General features: G+C 51.9%; 1 protein-coding gene across 1 annotated transcript; it reads left to right on the top strand.

The window, feature by feature from the left end:
- The first annotated feature begins 47 nt into the window (after window positions 1-47).
- MRRF (mitochondrial ribosome recycling factor) lies at window positions 48-13,157 on the top strand. Its single transcript, XM_056504967.1, has 7 exons — window positions 48-119; window positions 880-1,111; window positions 1,397-1,552; window positions 2,798-2,916; window positions 5,670-5,761; window positions 11,130-11,289; window positions 12,676-13,157. Exons 2-7 carry the CDS (start codon window positions 937-939, stop codon window positions 12,751-12,753), a joined length of 780 nt encoding a protein of 259 aa, XP_056360942.1. The 5' UTR covers window positions 48-119; window positions 880-936; the 3' UTR covers window positions 12,754-13,157.
- The last annotated feature ends 7,953 nt before the right edge of the window (window positions 13,158-21,110 follow it).

The following is a 21,110-nucleotide window of genomic DNA, read 5'->3' as shown; positions in this document are numbered from 1 at the left end:
CCCCGGGGGCCGCGGCCGCTCCGACCCGCGCAGGCCTCGCCCCGCCCTTGGCGCCGCGCTGTGACGTCACGCGGCGGCCCGGCCGATGACGTTGTCTGGAAGCGCGGGGCTGCGCGACGGTGAGCGAGGCGGTGGCGCCCGCCCTCCCGCCTTTCCCAACCTCCCCTTCACCGACCCCGCTCCCCGCTCCCTGCCCCGATTCCCGATCACCGATGTCCGCGCCTCGGCGCGCCTTTCCACGGGGCACCGAGGCCAGCGGGCTGTGCCGGGCCGGGCCGGGCCGGGGCGGCCTGAACAGCGGGAGTGGTGTGGGCTTGGCCGGGCGCGGGGTGGGGTCAGTGAGGGCGGGCCCGGACTGGGCGGGGCCAGGATGGGCGGGGCCTGTGCGCACCTGCGCGGGACCGGGGCCGGGAGCAGGGACAGGGACGGGGGCAGGGGCAGGGGCAGGGGCAGGGGCAAGGGCCGGGTGTCCCGGTGCCCGCGCCGCCGGTTCCGCCGGGACCGAGTCCCATCCGTGTTGCCGCAGCTCTGATCCGCAGCGGCTGAAACTTCCCGGAGCCTGGAGCTGCCCAGGCGGGAATAATCCCTGTGAATATGGGCGTGTCAGAGCTCATGAGACAGAAATTAAAATTTCATCCCAGTTGATGTGCGCACACCCGGTACCGGGCTGAGCTGTTCCTGCTCAGCAGCCGTGGGTTTTGTGTCACACGTCCGGACAGATGTGCAAAGGCCACGCCGATACTGCGGGCACGGGCTGGCAGCCACCGAGCCCTTCTCTCTGCATGTGGTCGCTGCAGATCCCCAGAGCAGTGCCCTCATCGCTGCGCTGTCACCTTTCCCGCACAGCCGCCGCTAAGAGCCGAGTGTGTTTGGTTTCAGGACTCCGAGCTGCCGTCCCGCCTTTCTCTCCTCCGCGATCAGGGAGCAGTGTGAGCGATGGCTCTGGCGCTGAGGTGCCTCCGCCCTCTCCCGTCCCTGCTGCGCCGATCCTCCTTTGCCGGGGCCCGGGCGCTGCCCCAGGCTCCCCGAGGCTGCCCAGCCCCGCTCCTGGAGGGCTGCTGCCAGTGTGTGCAGCACATGCTGCTGAGCAGACAGCTGGCTACCAAAAAAGGTATAAATGGCAGCTTTGTTCATGGTTATGCAACCTCTCCTCAAGATTTAAATATTTTTAATATATTTACTGATTTTGTCTGATATGCTCAAATGGTGAGTTCTTTACTCATTAAAAAATAGAGTTATTTTGATTTTACTTCAGTTTATCTTAGACTTGATTCTAAATCTGACCAGAACTTTAATATCTTCTTTCTACTTTCTTTTTGTCAGAAATAGAAACTAATTTTTTTTTTTTTTTTTTTTTTTTTTTTTTTTTTTTCTTTTTTGTGTGTGTAATCTGCAGCTAAAGGTAAAGGGCAAAGTCAAGCCAAAGTGAATATCAGTGCTGCCCTAGTTGAGGATATTATCAATTTGGAGGAAACCAGTGCAGATATGCAGGCAGTCATAGAAGCTCTGAAAGAAGATTTCAACAGAAATCTCAATGTTAGGACCTCACCAGGTTGGTAACTCCCTTGTGTGATGCTCTGTAGCCTTGTAAATAAGGATACAAATCCTAGTAATGCACAACTCATATTTTTTCAAAATCGATTTTCTTTTCCTGTAGTTATCCACTGGGCATCCAATTCCTACAGCCCTGACATCTCCAGCTAGAGGCTTTCCTCACCCTGAGCTTGACCAGGAAGGATCCATTTTTGTTAATAGCTTCCTGGAAATAGCTTTTTTAAGTGGGAGATGTCGAAAGTGTCTAACTGAACTGTTTGCAGATGTGATGGAGAAGCAGGTTGTCAGCTAATGGTGCAGTAGGGCAGGAAAAATCCAATTGCCATTAAATTAGCCTTTTGGAAATTGCCATTGGGCTGGTGTCTGGCATACACAAACTTTTTTCTGCTGTGCATCTTTGTGGGTCATAACTTGTACAAGCCTCACTCACTTCATGGATTTTGTGTTTTTGAAAGAAATGTGAATATGTTTGAGTAAGCTACAGTTGCTATAACACTCTGAACATATGCATTTGTAAGTGTATCAAGTTTCAGGGATAAAATTTACCATTAAACAATGACCAAATCTGAATCATTCACCACCCCAGCTCTGGCAGGGGCACTTCTGTCTTTAATGGAGCTGGACAGCATAGCTCAGTCTTTTAACTATTTCGTTTAACCATAGGTATTTTTTTTTAATTGCACTGATAAAGTACCTCCTGTCCCAAGTGTCTTTTGGCCTGTTAACATTTTGCAGCAGAAAGTAGAGAGTAGATTAAGAGTAGCTCAGGGAGAAACTGAATACTTTAAATTAGGCAATGTACAACACCCCTCTGGGGGCCTGAAAAAAAAAAGAGGGGTTTAAAGAGAGCACTGCTAAGTTGAAGACAATATTTGTCTTGAGTTTTATAGAAACATTTTGATTTTCTTTAAGTTGGAGAAATTAAAAAAATAACCATTTCCCTTTAATTCTTAACAATCCTGCTTAGTTTTCCTATTCTAGTAGCAAAAACAAACAAGAGTTTTGTTTTCATGTTTTTCTGCTTTAGAACAGCTTTGAAATATTTAAGTGGTGAATACACAGGGGATGCCTGAACACAAACAGCACCTGAAGTCTGAATAAACACCATTTTTTCCTTTTGGAAAAAGGATTTTTCTGGATTTTGCATGGCAGAAGGGAAGTGGGACAATGTGCACACGTTTCTCTTCAGCATCACTGCACACTGTTTTATGCCACTGAACCTCCCTTGTTTGGTTCTTTTGAGGGGCCCTGGATCACATAACTGTGATGACAAAAGATGGGAAGTTTCCGCTGAACCAGCTGGGGCAGATCTCACAGAAGTCACCGCAGCTCATGATAGTGAACATGACCAATTTTCCAGAGGTGAGGACACATTGGGAGGGGAGATAATTGCTACAGGAGCAAACAGGTTGATGCTGAGCACAGGAGCATTTAGGCAAAATCAGTCAAATGTGGCAGGGCTGAGGCTCGGGCTGGGCTGTGTCACTTTGAGCTGACACAGAACAGAAGGGACCTTTTGCTGCTGACTGCAACTCCCCAGCCCCAAGTGGCTCCCAGAGCAGCTCACCTGCAGCAGCACAGGGTCAGAGGAGAGTTACTGAGTGCTGTGGTTGCTCTCAGGATTGTATCCAAGGAGTGCCACAGGTACAGGGTTTGCTTTGCAGATGCTTTCCCCTCAGTTGGATCTGCAAAACAACACGAAGCATCATGGACCAGATGCCTGCATTCACTGTGCCCTTCCAGCCCTCCTCATTTCCCATGCATTTAGAGAAGTCTGAGTATACACACACTCACCTGAACTGCACACACAGCTGCAGTGCTGTACCAGCCCCTTTGTATTCATTTCAGTTCCTTGTCAAGACATGGCCATGCACAGAACCAGACATGTAGGTGGAATTTTTGCTGGGGACTTCATCAGACGCCTCTGAAACTTCCTTATGTGTTACCAGGACTGGTGATACCCCTGAGAGTTCATGAGAGAAGCTGCTGATGGAGCCTGTGACCTTCTGAACAGCTTCCCTGGTGGGACTGAGCTGGTGCTAAGTGCTGTCACAGAGCTCGACCTGGGCACTGCTTGGCCAGCTCCTCCCTTGGCAGCACCTCCAGGTCAGAACCCAAATTAGAGGCTCTGGTTTATTTTCTGTGAGAGACAAGTTCTTGTATTTTTCTACAGGAGCCTCAGACCTGCCCCTGAACAAAACAGCAAATCCAGAGCCCAGCTCAGGATGAAGCCCTTGTGGTGCCCTGCAGCAGGTCCCACTAACAGAGCTGGGCACAGGGGAGCAGGAGTGAGCAAGGTTAACAATTCATCCTGCTCCAGGGCTGGAGCTTTGCCAGGCCTTATCTCTATTTATTTTGCAAAGGCTTTCCCCAATTAATTAAGCCAGCAAGGTCTCAAAGGAGGTCAGTGTAAGGCACTTGATGCCTAAGTGTTCCTTAGAGTGTATCCCATGTGTATAAAGGCTCTGAAGAATGGAGGCCCCTCATCAGCGAGGTCCTGTGGAGTGTCAGTGCTGAGAGGGCCAGGGAAGTCTCTCTATGGCTTGTCCCATGTCCAAGCAGGAGCTCAGGCTGAGAAATGGGCACATGAGAAATTAAATATCCTCTAGATAGCATTGCCCACTTTTGCTTTCTAGGCCAAAGCACCACTTGTCACTTGAACCATTTCTCTGACTACAGTTCCTTAATACCCATACCTGTTTTGTGATAGATTGAACTAAAACCATTAGAGACATGATCAATTGATGTCATTATTTACATCATACAGTCAGTAGTTCATGACATTGACAAGCAAATAAAATGGCCTGAAGAGTCTGAGAAATAAAATAATCATAGAAAAGGACTTGCAGAGCCAAAGTCAGTCTTCCCAAGAGTTATAAAACCAAACAACACTGGGTTTTTAAATACAGGGTTTTTTTTTCAGGCTGCAAGAGGATAGAGGCAATATTGCAATATTTTCCCTTGTCTCATTATTTTCCTCTTCTATCTCCTCCAATATCTATGTTAAACAACACAGTTTACACTGAGTATTTCTTTCCTGCAGAACAGGCTCTGTCCATGGAATAACACATTGACATTCCTAACGTGCTGAGATAATTTTGGTTGCATTCTCTCTGCCCTTGTAGTTTCAGGGGACAGCAGTTGTCTCCTACAGCACACCAGCAGAGCATTCATTTTATTCAGTGATGTCACACATTAGGGACCTGAACAAATCTGCAGAGCTTTAGTTTGTGCCTCAGTTGGCAAAAGCTGAGCTTTATAAATACAGTCTGAGCTACTTAAATACTGCAGCAGCCTGGAGCTAAAGTTAATGATGGCAAGGAGTATCAGAAATAGCATCGTGCCTGGTAAGAAACGTGAGTGCCACAGGAAAAAAGACTCCAGAGTCGAGAATGAAGTGACCTGGCAGAGCCCTGTGGATGTTCTTGGCCAAACTCTCCTTTAACCCCAAAGCCTGGCACTCTGTAGAGGTGCACTCACACTTTGTGACACTTTTAATCACCTTGCAGTCACCAAGCAAACCTGCCACCCCACCTCTGAAGCACAGCAGAGTGTCAGCCAGCAGTAGGGGAGTTTTGAAAAGTTAATCCTCAGTAATAAGCTGTAAAATAAACAGAGCTGGGCACGAGCACTGTTTCTCAGCCATCTGCTACTGCCCTGCTGTCCTGTGGTCAGGCTGCAGTGCTGAAGTGGTTAAGTTTGTTAAGGTTTCAAAATTGGCACTGCGTGATTTCTAGGGGGAAACATTCAACTGGAATTTTTAAATGCTCAGAATCTTTCATCTCCTTTGCCACAGTCAGGCCCTGCCTTGGGAATTTATTGCGGTTTCATTCTGTGTTGCCTCAAACCATTCAAACAGTTTCAAAGAAGCAAAGCAGTTTTCTTTTGTTGTTGCTTCCCTTCCCCTCTCCTCCCTCCGTGCCCCCCTACCCCAATACGAGTTTCCCATTCGGTTTGATCAAAGCTCTCTGCACCAATGTAACTTCCTGATCTTACTGGTAACAGAAGTAAATGTTTCCATGTTCCATGGAGATGGATTGCCAACTATTGACAGAGTTCTGGCATATGGCAGTGATTATTTCCTAATTCCCTTTACCTTTTGATCTGTTTTACAGAGCACAGCTGCAGCTGCCAAGGCCATAAGGGAGAGTGGCATGAACCTGAACCCAGAGGTGGACGGGACGGTGATTCGGGTGCCAGTTCCCAAGTGAGTATCCATGCCCAAGCTCAGCATCATGGCAGGATAACACAGAACATTGCTGTGAGTGCCCTTCAGAGGGTAAGCATGCAGGATTGCTGGATATCCCCGTGCAGCTGCTTTCCAAAGAGCTGCAATTTGGGTTCAGGAAAAAATTGGAGCCCTTAGAAGCATCTTGTGAAACCTCTTTGGAGTGTCTGAGCTCTAAGTCACCACATCTTGCCAGCTGATGATTGGTCTTATTTTTCATCTTCCCTCTGCAGAGAAAGCTTGGTCCTAGATGACTGCAGCACTTTGAAAGAGACAGCCAAAGGCTTTTGAAACTATATTGCTATAAAACTATATTCAGGGACTGATTCTTTGCTGCCATACTCTAAATTCCTGGAATTACACCAGCACAGAACAGCAATTTGAACTAGGAGAAATAAGGGAGAGTAGCATCTTGCTGCAGAGAGCACTGAAAGAAACTGCTGAAAGTGAGAGGAAGGAAATTTATAACTTTGACAGAAAAATGTACTCACTCTTTTGTGTAATACACAGTGTGTAACTGGTGGCTGTATGGAAAATTGAGTATAGGGCTGGAAAAGCAGGTTGCCTCTGGGCAAGGGCTAAGCATCACTTCCCTCACCTAACACAAGTATCTCCTAAACCTTGGACAAGGAAGGAAGTTCTGCTGCATCCATGCTTCAGTTTGGATGAGAAGTGATCCTGGCTCCATTCCCATGGAATCAGAGACCCCCCAGCAGCTCCACCCACTGACTGACACACATGGAGCCTGGCACAGGGCTGGGGGGCACAAGGAAAATTCCTGAGTTCCTGTGGGTGCTCAGACCTTATGGAGCATCTGAATACCCTGGGCAGGGGTGGCTGGGCATGGTTTCACACCATGGTTTCACACCATGGTAAAGACAAACAACTCCCACACTGGGCGTGAACAAACCCCTTGCACAGTGACTTCTTGGCAAAGATGAACCAGGTATTTCTTGTGCTGTAAATCTCCTTTAAAAATTCTGTGGAATTTTACCCAGCATTTTGATCAGAGAAGTCTAATTGCAGCTTTCCGTTGCTGTCGGTGAGAGGGAGTGACATTATCATTCTATTTGCTGATTTTCCTTCCCTGTGCTCCCTGCCCTTCCCCCATTCCTCAGAAGAGGAGGCAGAGGAGGAGGAGGGCACCATTATCTTCGTAATTGCTGAGGCTCCCGGGTTGCTGCACAGTGGTTTGATTGTTAATGGGCACTTGGGTCATCCTTGAATACGAATTGCAGGGGAGGAAACTCCAAAACTGCAAATCCCAAGCTTTAACAAAATACCGTGTTTTTAAACAAATTTGTACGGTCTTTCACTATCTTAGGTGGTGCTGCAGAGTGAAAACAAGGCTTCTCTTCCCAGGGAAGCTCTGCCTGTGCTCCTGTGTTCCTCTCCTGTGCCAGGGCTGCAGCTCTTGGTCCCCTCCTGGCTGCTTGGGAGCCTGGAAATCCTGAGTTAAGGATTTTGGCTTGGGAGCTGTGCCCTGTGGGTCTGCCCTCACTGGCATCTCCAGTCCCTTTTGCTCTTTAGCTCCATGTCTGGGCCTGTGGGAGTTTCAGCCACTTACCAAAAACACAAACATTTCCAACCTTTTAAAACCCCTAATGAAGAAGGTAGGGCAGAAATAATTATCTCTCTCATTTACTTTTAAATTTTTTTAAAAAGTTTTACATTATTTCCAGCAGTTCATGAAAGAATATATGAGAGAGAGAGATGCAGTGAAATTGCAGAATTACGTCAGGTGGGCAAAATTAGCAACAAATCAGAAATGAAGAGACAATATTAATTTTGGTTCTGTCATGAAGGGAGGCACAGTAAAAATAAAACCAAATCCAAATTGTCCTTACCTGTTATTATAACCACTCTTGAGTCTGACCTGTCAGCTGGACACGTGTGTCATAATTTGCCTTGTGCGGGTCCAGCTGTGCTCCAGAGTTTGAACAGAGCATTTAAAAATGGAGTGTGCTTTTCAGTATTTATTCTATCAGTTTAGTTTTTGCAATGCAGTTTTAACAGAAAAAATACACTTGTGTCGTCAGTGTTTACTTCTGCTGCCTGCCAGTATCCCTCTGCTCCCTAAGGCACTCTCCTGTTTGTGTGGCTAGCACTGCATAGGCAATATTTATTTGTATAAAAAGTAGCCTCTGAGGGTTTAAAAATAAAAAATTAAAAATAAAAAAGAAAGAAAGAAAACCATCCATGGGAACATTTGTATTGGTTGATCTCTTGGCCGAATTTGACCTGACCTTGTGTCTTTTATGGTATTGCCTCATTTTTAGATTCATCTTTTTTGGACCTATTGTGTTACACTGGATATTGTTTGTAAATCAGTAATATTTTTACACATGCTTTACTGAAAGCCAGATGACTCATTTGAAAGTTTAATGAGTCATTGTGAGCCTTTTTTTTCCCTTTACCCTTTAAGAAATAAGCAAAGATACCTACTATAGGGAGAAAGGACCAAGAAAATGTCACTTAAAAACACCCCAAAGCCGTTCTGAGCTGCTCCTGCTCATCATCAGGAGCCTCTCACTTGCGATTATTGAGCAATAAATGTTGCACCCTGTGTTTATCTGCAATTATGAATGCAGAGTGTTTAGTTTAGCCTCCTTTCCTTTAACTGATTCCTCTCCTTCACAGGAAATTCCTGGTGTTGGAGGTACAGAACTGGCTCTTACCCAGAGAAGTGTCTTGGGTCGCCCTCTCTGAGGGTCTGCTCTTCCACACATAGGAGTGGGACACCAGGGGCTACAGTGCTTAAACCCCTGGGGCTGGGGGAGGCAGAAAAAAAGATGTGACCCCCCTGACATGTCAATGACCAGGCCCTGCCCTGGTCCAGGCAGGACAAAGCTGTCCCTGGGGAGTGGCAGGGATTGACCCTGCTGCTCCATGGGCTGCAGGAGAGGGCAGCTGGGTGGGACCTTGTCCTCATTCCCCATCTGACCCCTTTCCCCAAGTTCACTTCACACTTGTTTTGCCTTTAAGAGGGGGTAGGAACAATGGTTACTAGAAAGAAAAGAAAACATACCTAAGAACAGCTTAAAAGTCCCAGATCTCGGGGCAGGATTAAAGCAACTGTCCTTAGAAACCTCAGGCCTGGCTTGTGTTGATGGATTCCTTAACCAGAAACAGCATCTGCTTGGAAAAGTGTCCGTTTCTGGCATTATTGGTAGCATTGCTGAGAATTTACACACAGTCTGGCTGGAACATAAAACCCACTGAGAAACTCCCCGGCACTGCGCGGTGATAAAAAGAAATTGGTGTTAATAAAGACAGACAAGGAGGCATGAAAGCTGTGACCCAGTGCCAAGAAGCAGAGGAAATCTGGCAGAGCTGCATAAACAAAAACATTTCCTTCAAGGCTCGGCAGCCCCGGGCGGGTGAGCGATACCCTCGGCACGGCTCGGAGCTCGGGCTGAGACCTCCCTCCCTCCCTCCTTCCCAGCAGGGATGGCAGAGATCCCCAGCTCCCTCCTGCAGGCTGAGCAGCCAGGACTGACTCCCTGCTTCCCCCCCAAAAGCTGCCTGAGAATGTGAGCTCACACAGAGCTGTGAGCTGGCTTTGGGGGTTCCAGATGTGCCCTGGGGCTCTGGCTGGGGAGGATGGGTGTGAGAAGCCCCAGAGGCATTGATGTTGGGATGCAGGGGAACCACGAGGAGCCCTGCTCCCTCCTGGGCAGGCATTTGAGCCAGGCTTGAGCCTGTGCTGACCAGAAACCTCCTGCCACATGTGGTGAGTTAGGCTGGATCTCAGGGAAAGGTTCTTCCTCCAGAGGTGGTGGGGCCCTGCCCAGGCTCCCCAGGGCATGGGCTCAGCCCCAGGGCTGCCAGAGCTCCAGGAGTGTTTGGACAGCACTCTCAGGCACTGGGTGGGATTTTGAGGTTGTCCTGTGCAGGGCCAGGAGTTTCACTCTTCCAGCTCAGGGTATTCTGAGATTCCATGTAACATTTCCTAGCCAACTCCCTGCACAGTCCCTCAGCAGGAAGGGACAGGCTGGGGGTGCCCTGGGTGCCAGCTTTCCTGGCCATCCCAAATTCCTGTAAATAGTAACTGCTTCTGGGAAACCTCTTCCCTCTGGCACTGTGAAATTGAGATGGCTGCCAGAGACCTGGCTGTGGGGATGGGCTGAGGGTCCAGCTGTGTTGTCCCAGAGCCCCCCATAACCCACACCCACTGTGGGGCAGAGCCCAGGGACTCTCACCCTACATTTCCTGAGCTCTCTGTGGAAAGAATCCTGGCCCCAGGGTTTTGGTGACCCAGGCTGCTGCAGGCAATTTCTAAATACTCCTGTGAAATGTTTATTTTGCAGTATCACCCCCACGCATTCTCCTGCTAGTGAGTCTCAGGGAGTGCACCGGGGGTTTTCCTTCTCCAGGCAGTCTGGAAACTCCAAGAGCTATGAAAATAATTAAAATATTATTGTTAAGCACTAGCAGTTGACAGTGGTCAGCTGTAGGTGAGCGTGACCCAAGCTGAGGGGACACATCAGCAATTCCTGAGCCTTTTTGACAGTCAGACCCTCTCATCACCAGTTTTTAGTTTGGGGTAGAAAGTTTGACATTTTTTTTTGTGACACCACAGCAGTAACTGGCCCTACACCAGAGGGAAGGTTCACTGGAACTCTCCTGGGCTGAGTTACCTGTAGCTTACCATATCCAGCAGCATGCTCTTGTCAGCCCAGGTGTTTATATCACCTTGGTGGGAAATCTTGGTCATCTTGGTGAGCTGGAATAATATTGAGTGAAGGATAAGCTCCTTAGCTTCCAGGTACATAATTCAGGCTCTTCAGATGCAGGGAGGCAAATCCAAGTTTCAGGAGCAGACATTTCCTCCTGGCTTTGCAGATTTGTGCTTTTTAGGATGACACTTTTCACTTCCATCTTTCAAGTCTGGAGCTGGATTTTTCTTCTTTCCCACCCATGCTTTGGCAGCAGGAAGCAAGGAAAGTCTGAACATTTCAAGATGACTTTCAGGCACTGCAGCAACAACTATAAAGCAAGATTCAGTCCAAGATCTCCAGCTTAGGGCTGGGCTGGAAATTTTCCATTCTAGGCTCAAGACTTGCTTCCCTGGGATGCTGTGCAGAGCTGGCAGATTTTCTCAGGTGGACCAAAGCAGAATAAAAACACACCCTGAGCTGTTCTGTCCCTCTGCCCTGAGACACACTGTCTCAACATAGAGCCAGCTCCATCTAAAATGAGCAGCTTTTGTGTATCCCTGGGCAGGACAGCACCAGTTGGAGAGGATCACTCATTTACCCAGAATCCTTCATAGAAAATAAATCTGGCTGTGCTACACATGACACTGCTTTTCCTTTCTGTGTTTTTCCTCTCCTCTCTCTCCTAGGGTCACGAGAGAGCACAGGGAGAGCCTGGCCAAGCTGGCCAAGCAGTCCACCAACAAGTCCAAAGAGGCCCTGAGAAAGGTGAGAAGCAAAAGCATCACCCAAGTAAAGAAGTCCAAGAACAAAGTGTCAGAAGATACCATCTGGCTGCTAGAAAAGCAGGTAATTTTTCTTTCCTTCTGCCATATGATGGTGTCCCGCAGCTCAGTGGTTTGTCCCACCCTTGCTGACAAATCCTCAGCACTGAGAACCCAGTGGGGCAATGGACAGCCCTGGGCTGAATTTTTGGAGCTGGCAATGACATTTAAATCTGATTTTTCTTTGTGAGATCTGGGGCTTCAATCTCAAAGCCAGATTTAGGATATGAACCATTGTAAGCTGACACAGGGAAAAAGAATTCCCCAAAAGCTTTTGTGTTACGAGGGATTGTTGCACAAACCAGCAGAATTTAGGGAGTGAAACAATCCATGACCACGGCTGTACCACCACTCATGCTGTGCCTGGCCACTGCAAATGTGTTAATGAGCATTGCTCCAGTTGTTATTAATGAAAAGGCTTGCAAGATTATCTCTGTTCAGAGTTTTTGGCTCCAATTCAGGAAAATACTTAAGCACATGCCTAATTCCCTAAGAGCAGATGTCACTAAAGTCAATTACTTGGGCATAAACTCAGGCACAAGCCTAAGTGTTCTGCTGAATTGATGCCTCTGAAGGCAGGCCATTACTTCTTAGCTGTTTGTTTATTAGCAGCTAAAGTTAGATACATTGCAAATGCTCTGGGACAGTTCTCTGTGTGCTCACAAAAATAAACATGGATATACAGAGCGTTTGTGCAAGCAGGAAAAATGGCCATGCCATTGTAACCGAATCCTGGCGGGAAGCAGCACTCCCAGAGCACACAGATGGTTTTCTGCATTGCTAGAGGTAACATCTCCACTGGAATTTTTTTCTTGTGCCCAAATTTTTCATTATGAGCAAAGGTCATTGTCAGACCTTGCAGACAAATCTTACTCCTGTGAAACCAGTGCATAACACACTATGTGCTCCAGTCTTTACCTGCCTGCACATTTTCATCCCTTGTGCACTCTGGCCATGTCTATCTCTTGTTACCAAGAGAGCTGATCCCTGGGCAGGGCTTGAGCAATCACCAGTTAATTTCTTTTTACTAGAAATAAACATATTGTTATGTGATGTGTGAATACCTGGGATGTGCACAGGACATTACCTGTGTGTTCCTGTAGTGCTGCGAAGGTTACAGCCACTCTTCTCTGGTGCCAGCATCAGCAGGCCTCTATCTCTGTCCTGAGTCTCCAGGAGTTTGTGCTCTCTTTTCAGAGCCTTTGGTCAGTCCCTTCTCTCTCACAGTCACACTGGCACAGATTCCCTGAGGGCTGATGGGAGCCCCCAGGATGAGCCAGTTACTGCCCCACCACTACTGGGGTTTTATTGGCACTTCAAGCTTTGTTCCAAAGGGTGATTTGGTCACTCCTTTCCCTTTAAACTGTGGCATCACCTCACACAGAACTCTGATTTTACTGTCTTGCCACAGATCCAGCAAATGGCAGATGAGGCTGCCTCAGAGATGGACAAGCTGCTGGCAGCAAAGACCAAGGAGCTGCTTGGATAAACACCATGCCCATGGCCACACTCCCCCTGGAGCAGGAATGGACTGGCACACACACAGCAGCCTCAGGGATGGGCAGGGGCAGCTCTGTGCCTTGGCTGCTCCCCCTGCCTACCTTGGGCTGTGCTGGAGGGAAGGGGAGCTCTCCTTGCTGTCCTTTACCCAGGCAGGAACAGAATTGGATGAACTGAGATCAAAAATAAAGTATCAGGAAGAACTGGAGACTGCTGGAGGCTCAAAGGAAGGATTGCCCTGCTCACTTTGTGCCCCATCTTTGCCCTGTACCATCAGTCCTCTTGAGCCAGGACCACCCACGAGAGGAACCTGCCTGGCCTGCTGCAAACCTCAGCATTTATTTTTGCTTGAAATAAAGCCAAAATGAGGTGTGAAGCAGCAGCCTCACAACAGCCAGGTCCTGCTTGGTGTGTTCCAAAGGCAGCATTTGCCTCGTGCCATGGCTGGCACTGCTGGCAGAGTGAGAAGGGATGAGGGAGCTCAGCACAGGGTGGGCAGGGGCTCTGTGGGGAGAGAACTGAAACCAGTGCTGTCAGCACAGCTGCTTTAGCCAGGGCTGAGAAGACCTAAAGCCAACACAGAACTTCCCAAAAGCAGCATCTGCCTCTCTAGCCATTTACAAAACGCCTGTGAGTCTCTGGCACCACAGATTAGGGCTTGGAGGAGGCACAAGCAGAGCAGGTCCTGAGCACATCACAGAGCTCAGCCCCTCTCTGTGAGCAGGTACTTCCCGAGGGCAGCAGATGCCTGGGTGGTGGCAGGAGCAGGAAAGTGGTCACAGCCCCCCAGCCCTGCTCCCAAGGCATTTGGGTTCAAAGAGCACCAAGTGCTCTGCACTCCTTAAATAAACAACTCCCCAAAAGTTAGTTTGTGTGCCGCAGGGAGGGGGAGGAGGATGAAGGATTTGCTCTGCTAGGGCCCCACATGTCAACAATTTCTCTGCTTTGTGTATTTTGGCCAAAGCCCTTACCATGATAAATGAATAAAGGAAGATGGCGAGCCCAGGGCGGTTCCACAGCTCGGGAAATTGCTTTCAGCCGATTACTGGATTTCTTTTGACATTTATCAACTGGGCTTTTTTTCTTGCCATTGTTGCAGCCTCAGCATCCCCAGAGCAGCCTGGGCTGGAAGGGTTTCCCTGATACCTGCCCAGGAGCAGCAGCTGGGAGCTCCACAAAGCCAGGGCAGGTGGAGAACTGCTGCTGCTCATGGAGGCTTCCCCAGCCTCTTCCCATTCCCCAAGCCCTTGATGTGCTGGCAGTGGAGCTACAGGGGGTCATGCACATGGGAATTGCCCAAATAGTCACCACTAGACAAGGAATAAAACCTGTGGTAAAATTACCCTGGTGCTGGCTGGGGACAGAGCTGCCTGGATGGCTGGGGAGGTAACTGCATCCTCCTCAGCCCTATGCCCTGCATCAGCCAGGAGCAGCCACAGGGCCCACAGAAACTGCTCTCAGCCCTGGCACCACCAAAGCAGGGCAGATAGGACGTGAATCTGGGCAGCTGTGCCCCCACTGTCCATCCTGCTCCCTATGGGACAAGCACAGAAAACAGCACAGCCCCAGCACATCCCAGACACAGAGAACCACCCAGGAACAGAGAGGATGGGCACTCACCATCAGCTGGCTCACAGGGCGGCCCTGGAGGGGTCCCACTTTCCCTTTGCAGCACAAATCACCTGCTGCTCCACATCAGGGGCTGCAGCACAAAGTCTGCCTGCTCCAAACACTCCTCCACTGGCATCAGCAGGAACCTCTCACTCGGTTCCAACCTGGATTGCACCCAGAGCTGATAAGAAGCTGCAGCTGATGCTGTTGGCGGGTGGGAAAGGAGCTCCAGCTGTGCCAAATAACCCAGGAGGGGAAGGGACACGGGCCAGAAAGCAGCTGGGCTGCTTTAATGTGGGTCGGTGTCAGTATCAGGGACGCTGCATCAGCCACCAAATGATTTGGCCTGGGCAGGGCAGAAGGTGAGGGAGGGCCATGGCCAGAATCCCTCTGTGCCCTGGGCTGTCCACACTCCTCTTCTAACAGCACCTGCCAGCCTGAGGCACTGGCAGGCTCCCATCTGGGGCACTGCTGTGACCTGGAGGGGTGGGGGTCCCCAAGGGTCACACTCCCAACACCACGAATACATCCCTGTGCACATCCCTGCTCAGGACAGACCTGTGCCCTTCCCAAGCTGCTCAAAGCCACTGTCAACTCCAGCAGGATGTCCCAGTGCTCCAAGCAGCTGCACAGCACCAGGGCACACTCCGGGCTCCTGCCAGCTCCTGGACCGAGCCCTGAGCTGCAGGGACACGCGAAACGGAGGCAAAGGGAAGCAAAAACTCCAAGGAAGCTGGAAGCTCTCGACATAGTTAAAAAACAACATTGCTCTTCAAAATAGATGTGATTGCGCTCCTTGTGAGTCATCGAGCAGAGACACCAAGATTGCTTTGTGCCAGGGACGAGCCGGGCGCTGATTGTGCCGCCCGGATTTGTATCCAACAGACCCTGGATGGCATGTCAGAGTTTACAGCGCGCATACATTTTCAACAGTGAGCTTTGCAAAATGTATCAATGTAATCTCTGCCTCCTATATTCCGTGTTGATTAGACACGATTTCTGGCTGGATTTTCAGAAAGCTCAAGTGCTTTTTTAATCACTACAGAAGCTCATTATTGCTTTCCAGTGACTCTTATGTCCTTCACTTCTCCTTTCAGATTAGAGTCTATAGTCAGATGAATATTGGATGATTTCATTACATACAAATGCAATCAACAGTTTTGCATAAATTTCTCCTCTTTTCTTGAGTTTCAATTGACCTCAGCACCCGTGGAGGCAGGCGCAATACACATGTAAATGAGCTGGCGTTGCTGCAAAGACACGGATTCGAGAAACAAGATAAACTGTCAGATAATATTCAGGATTTTTAAGAGATCAAAAAATACTTCCTCGTTCAGCCCAGCCGTAAAAATGGCACCTTCAGCTGCTGGGGAATTTGCTTTTGTTTTGCTCGTGTCTGGCTGTGGACAAAGACCAGGAGTGGCACCAGCGAGGGCTGAGCAGAGCTGGGCTGGCCAGCAGTGCTGTGGGGATGGCAGTGGGGTGTCCGAGGGGTGCAGGTGGTGGTGGCACAAGTCTCCTGCCACAGAGAAGCCACTGGTGGAGTCCCGTGCCCCCAGCACGCTGGGGACGTGCCCATACAGCCCAGTACCTGCTGCAGAGCCGGGTTTGGTGGCTCTGTCGGTGGTGGCACCACTGCCATCCCTGTTCCTGCCCTGGTGGGAGCAACCCAAGGGGATGCTGAGCTCAGACCCCTGGGACTCCTGACTCCTCCTGGGCAGTCCCAAGCACCAGCCCAGCAGTAGGGGCCCATGCTGGGGAGCAGGAGGGCTGCCCTCCTTACCCTGTGCTACCACACACAGGGGAACCATATATTCCAAATATATTTAAGCTAACACTCCACACTAACAATCAGGGCTAATTTTAAAAACTGTAATTAAAAATAAAGGACCTCTTGGTAGAGAAGTCGGGGTAAACTGTCAGCAGTTACTTTGGATGTGAAGCCCTTACCTCTAAAAGAATCATTTTTGTGCTAATGTGAGCAATCCAGCACTCCCACACTCGCCTTCAGGGGGCCTGTGGGGAAAGAAACTCGTGGGTTTCTTTTGATACCTTTACTTGCTAATCTTCTTAACAGATTTTTAATTAACGGGAACAGGGCACTTTGCAGCCATGAAATCTATTGGTGTAATTGCCTGGTGGATTAGTCCCATTAACCACACAAATTACCTGTCTCCAGGCCGCCAGCCCCACCGGGGAGCTCCCTGCGCTGGACACACTGAGCAGCCCCATTCTGAAGCAATTTTGATAAAATAAACTCTCTAATCAGGTAAATAATTCCATAAGGGAAATTGCTGCCTTCCCGCAGCCCCCCTCCAGCGGGACCTGGCTACTTTCAGGGGAATGCAACACGCCTCCAATTACAGACAAATCTCCAGCTCAGAGACCATTTGGGAGAAGCCCACGGCACACGGGACCCCCTCGAACCACAGCGGCTGAGGAATTAAGGCATTTAAGCTGTCAGCTGGAATCTGGCCCGGCCCCTGATTACCTGGGGGGACGTGCAGCATATTTAGGTTCGTGTCCATTGTAATTTCCTGACCCCCAGCGTTGATCCCGAATGACTTGTGTCCGCGTCAGGCTCCTGCCCGCAGTCCCTCCGACACGTGGCCCCGGGCTCGGGGACACCGACCTTTGGGCAATTAAGGACATCCAGGCCAGCCTGAGCCTGGAGAAGTGGGAGCAGTGTGCAGCTGTCCCCAAGAGCCGCGGGGTGAGCAGAGCCACCTGTGACCATTTCACCACCTCGGCGAGGCTGCGTGGCTGTGCTGGCATCCCCTCGGATGGACACCTGGACCCTTCCCAGCCCTGTCCATGGGTTTCCATGTTCCATTGGGATTTTGGGCCTGAATTTGACAGACTCCCACAGCTGTCCTTTGCTCAGGTCCCCTGAGGTGGGGATGACCCCAGGGATCATCCCACAGGACCCAGGTACAGCAGGGTGCAGAGCACCCACGTGCTGTCACACGGCCAGCACAGCCCCAACACACTTCCCACTGCTTGGGAAGGGCTGCCCAGTGCTCGGGGCTCTGCCAGCCCCTCAGCCAGGATGGCTCCAAACCTGCTGTACCAGCTGGGGCATCCTCTACCCTCTGTCCCGTGCCAGGGAGCAGGATCCCTGTTGTGAGCACGTGTGTGGGGACACTGAGAGGGAGTGGCAGCAGTGACACGCTGGTGGGGACGGCCTTCAACCATCCCCTGAAGTGCTCAGGTGATCAGTCCCAGTCCGGTCCCTGATCCGGGATGGAGGAGCCCAAAGCACTGTTCTTCCGCCTGTAACAGAAGGCTCAAACTGTCCCCTTGGTTGCCACCATCGCTCCTGGCACTGGGAGCAGAGGGTGATCGTGGGGCCACCCAGAGCAGGATGGGACGTGTAGGTGGCCGGGGCAGGGCTGGCCGGGAGGGTCGGAGCGCAGGGCTGGGCTGGGCTGGCCGGGGAACCCAACACCGCAGGTAATTGGCATCAGATGCTCCCTGACCTGCCGCATCCACCGGGAAGCTGGAAGCATTTATTTGTCTGAGCCGGCGGCTCTATCTGCGTGCGGGAGGCGTTGGCGGTGGCGGGGCTGGGCTCCGCGAGCCTAATGAGCCTGAGCTGAAGATGATGAATATGATTGCTGAAAGCGCTTTCCTGAGTCCTCCTTTCCTGGGGCTCAGGTTACGAGTTCCCAGACAGCCTGTCCAGCTCCGGCTTTTCAATTCTGATTTGTAGCCCCCCAAACCGTTTGTCAGCTCCCCATGCCGGAGGAAATGCTGGGTCCTCCGCTGCTGTGCCCGGTGGAGCTGGGGAAGGGGCCGCCAGCCCTGTTCGGCCATCGGGGAGGGTTTCACCCCTGGGCTGCCCCACTGCTGCCCCTGTGCCCACGCAGCCCCCCTGAGCCCAGCCGGAGGGGAGCAGCCCTAAGCAGTGTCCCGTGAGGGGTCTGCAGCCACCAGCATCTTCTGTGCCCTTGTTTCGGTGTCCCTCACAGGGACTTGCCGCTGGTCACGTCTTAAACTCATAGCAGAAAAATGCGGGGTTCAGCTTCCGTGTTCTCTGCCCATCCCCTGCAGCCCACGGTCAATGTTCCCCCACTGAACCACATTCCACAGAGAAACTGCTCAGGGATGGACAAGGACGGCTCAGCCTGGGGAAGCTCCACGGCCGTGCAGATCCCCTGGGATCAGAGGGACACAGGGCTGGGGAGTTGTGGGGTGCCTCTGCCTGGCTGCCCCACAGCTCTGCTCCTTGCGTGGGGCTCAGAGTGGCGATCCCCTGAACTGCACCTTTGTCCCTTGTCTCACGGCTGTGGGGCCACAGCATCAGGTGTCCTCATGGCACGGCTGTTCCCGTGGCACCAGCATCCTTGGGAAGATGGGAGGAAGGATTTTGGATGATGCTGACCCGCCACAGGTTCTTGTGTCCCGCTCTCCTCTTCCCGTTATGCTTCGAATTCCGGGGGCAGCACCACCCAAAACACGGGGAACGAGGGGCTCAGGGCACCGGAGGGGAGATGCGGGGCGGCCCAAGGCAGAGCAGCACAGGAGCTGCGATGCTTCGTGTCTCCCAGCGCTTCCCAGCGCCTCCCAGCGCCTCCCGCCGCCGCGGCCGCGCTCCATCGGCGGTGTTCTGCTGCCTCCCTACGGAGGACGCGCTGGCAGCACCGGGACACACACGCGGGGCCGTGCCCGGGGCGGGGACCTCTCACCGGTGCCTCAGGCGGGGCTCTTGTGCATCCCAGCACGGCTCCGAAACTGCCTTCTCCTTCCTGTCCCACACCGCAGCCGAAGGGCCACGGCCATTCCCGCAGCCATCCCCACGGCAATACCAACAGCCCTGGAACAGCCAGGGCCCGAGTGGAGGCTGCTTCTCTCCTGCTTTCCCCAGGACATGGCAGTGAGCCACACAGTGGGAACACACTGGACAGCCCCTTTCTACTCCAGGGTGGTGTCCATTTGCTGGCCAGACCCAGTGCCCAGGTTGCCAAGCCTGTGACACATCTCCAGATGTGCCCTCTATGCTTCAGGTGGCCTTGGCCTCTCAGCAAGGCTGTGAGACCACAGTCTCACACAGAGCCCAAGCAGCACCACCCTCCTTTGTCCTGGCTGGCGACAGGAACTCATCTGGGCACTCAGGGTTGGCTGTCATCCTGGGACTTGAGGCCAGACATCGTGGGCTGCAGCTCAGACAGAGTCACAGGAGGTCTGTTAGCAGCCAGGGCTGGCACCAGGGTGTTCAGTGGCCGTTGGTTTAGAGCTGAGCACTGAGTGAGGGGTCTGGGTACTCAAGTGACACCAGGAGGGATGGGAGTCTGCAGGACACCCTGCAGCCCACAGCAGAGCCCCCCTCAGCGGCAGTGCCAGGACAGCCCTTCCATGGCAGCCCTGGCCAGACAGCTGGCCCCGGGCTGTTGCAACCGTTTCCGGTATTGTGCAAGAGAGTGGTTATTAAAACCTGCTGAGAGGGAAAGGAGGCGGCAGTGAGAACGGGAACGCCGCGGGAGCAGGACATCCCCAAGGGCTGCGGGGCTGGCCCGCAGGGGGAGGGGGTCAGGCTGTGCCAGGTCACACATGCTGCGGTCACAGTGTCAAGCATCGGGTGCAGGACGGGAGCGGGGAATGGAGGGGAAATATGCATACCCACAGAGTGAACCACTGCCTTCCTTGGGGTAGACTTTTCATCTGGCTGTGACACCCAGGGGAGGCTGGCAGGGGGCAGGAGTAGCCGTGGCCCCAGCACATGCAGGCTGCACCAACTGCACACATGGAGCAAAACCCGCCCCAAATCCCTGTGTGAGTTCATCGGTGGGAGGCAGAGACTGTCCCCACCCTCGTGAGCGCATCAAGAGCCCGCTGAGCTCACGTTTATGTCATGGCTGATGCATTTGCCTTCTGAAGCTGGATCTGAGGCCCTTGTTCATCTTTGGACACCTGTGAAAGCCCCTTGCCCTGTGAGGACACTCCCTTCCTGCTGCTGAAACCCCGCTGAGGAATCAAGCAGGATCCACACAGGAACTCTGCTCCCCCAGCCTGCCAGGGCTTCCTGCAGCTCAGCAAAACCCGAGATAATCTTCACACACAGCCGGGCCTGTGCTGAGGTCTCACCACTTCCACAGCACAGTACAGAAGAGAGTGAGCAACCACAGGCTCTGAGCTGTGTGTTCCACCCGTTTGGGGACATCCCAGCAAGGTCTGCAGCCTGCCATGCTCTCGCCTACCCCAGAGCCATGCAGAGCCTCTCCCAGCCTCACACCATTCCTGTGGGGTGGCTGGTGCCTGCCCGGGCTGGGCTGGCTGGATCCTGTCCCTGCTGCCAGTGGCTGGTGCAGGGAACAAAGCATCCGGCAGGAAACACCCAGTGATGGTTCCACCGATAAACTCAGCTTTTCTGGCCAGTGGCAGCCTGGTACCTGGCACAACTGAGCAGCACTGCCTGGGCACCCCTTACGGCCAGTGGGAAGAGTAGAGCCAAGACAAGGAATTCAGGAGTGGGCATGGAGTCCTGGGGAACCTGGAATGGGAGTGTGGAATAAGGATGTAGGGGAACGTGGGAACAAGGGCATGGACGCGGGGATGCAGCGGGACGTGGGGACCAGAAGCCGGGTATGGAGATGTTCGGGTAGATGGGAAATGGGAGGGAAAAGAGGGAACTTGGGGTTCCCGGGAGAGACACGGAACAGAGCACGGCTAGAGATGCAGGGGTGGCCGAGGGGACCAGGGGAGGGGAGCGCAGCCGGGGCAGTCCCCCGGCGGGCC

This window comes from Oenanthe melanoleuca, chromosome 17 (genome assembly GCF_029582105.1).
Source record: "Oenanthe melanoleuca isolate GR-GAL-2019-014 chromosome 17, OMel1.0, whole genome shotgun sequence".
NCBI classification, from domain to species: Eukaryota; Metazoa; Chordata; class Aves; order Passeriformes; family Muscicapidae; genus Oenanthe; species Oenanthe melanoleuca.
The sequence above is the reverse complement of the archived record's forward strand: the minus strand, read 5'-3'. Positions and strand labels throughout refer to the sequence as shown.

Bases quoted from the DNA above. Each gene is read 5' to 3' on its own strand.
- MRRF (XM_056504967.1), top strand. From the start codon at position 937: ATGGCTCTGGCGCTGAGGTGCCTCCGCCCTCTCCCGTCCCTGCTGCGC. The intron at 1,553-2,797 runs GTTGGTAACTCC...GGTTCTTTTGAG, and splicing joins CAATGTTAGGACCTCACCAG to GGGCCCTGGATCACATAACT. The intron at 11,290-12,675 runs GTAATTTTTCTT...GTCTTGCCACAG, and splicing joins TCTGGCTGCTAGAAAAGCAG to ATCCAGCAAATGGCAGATGA.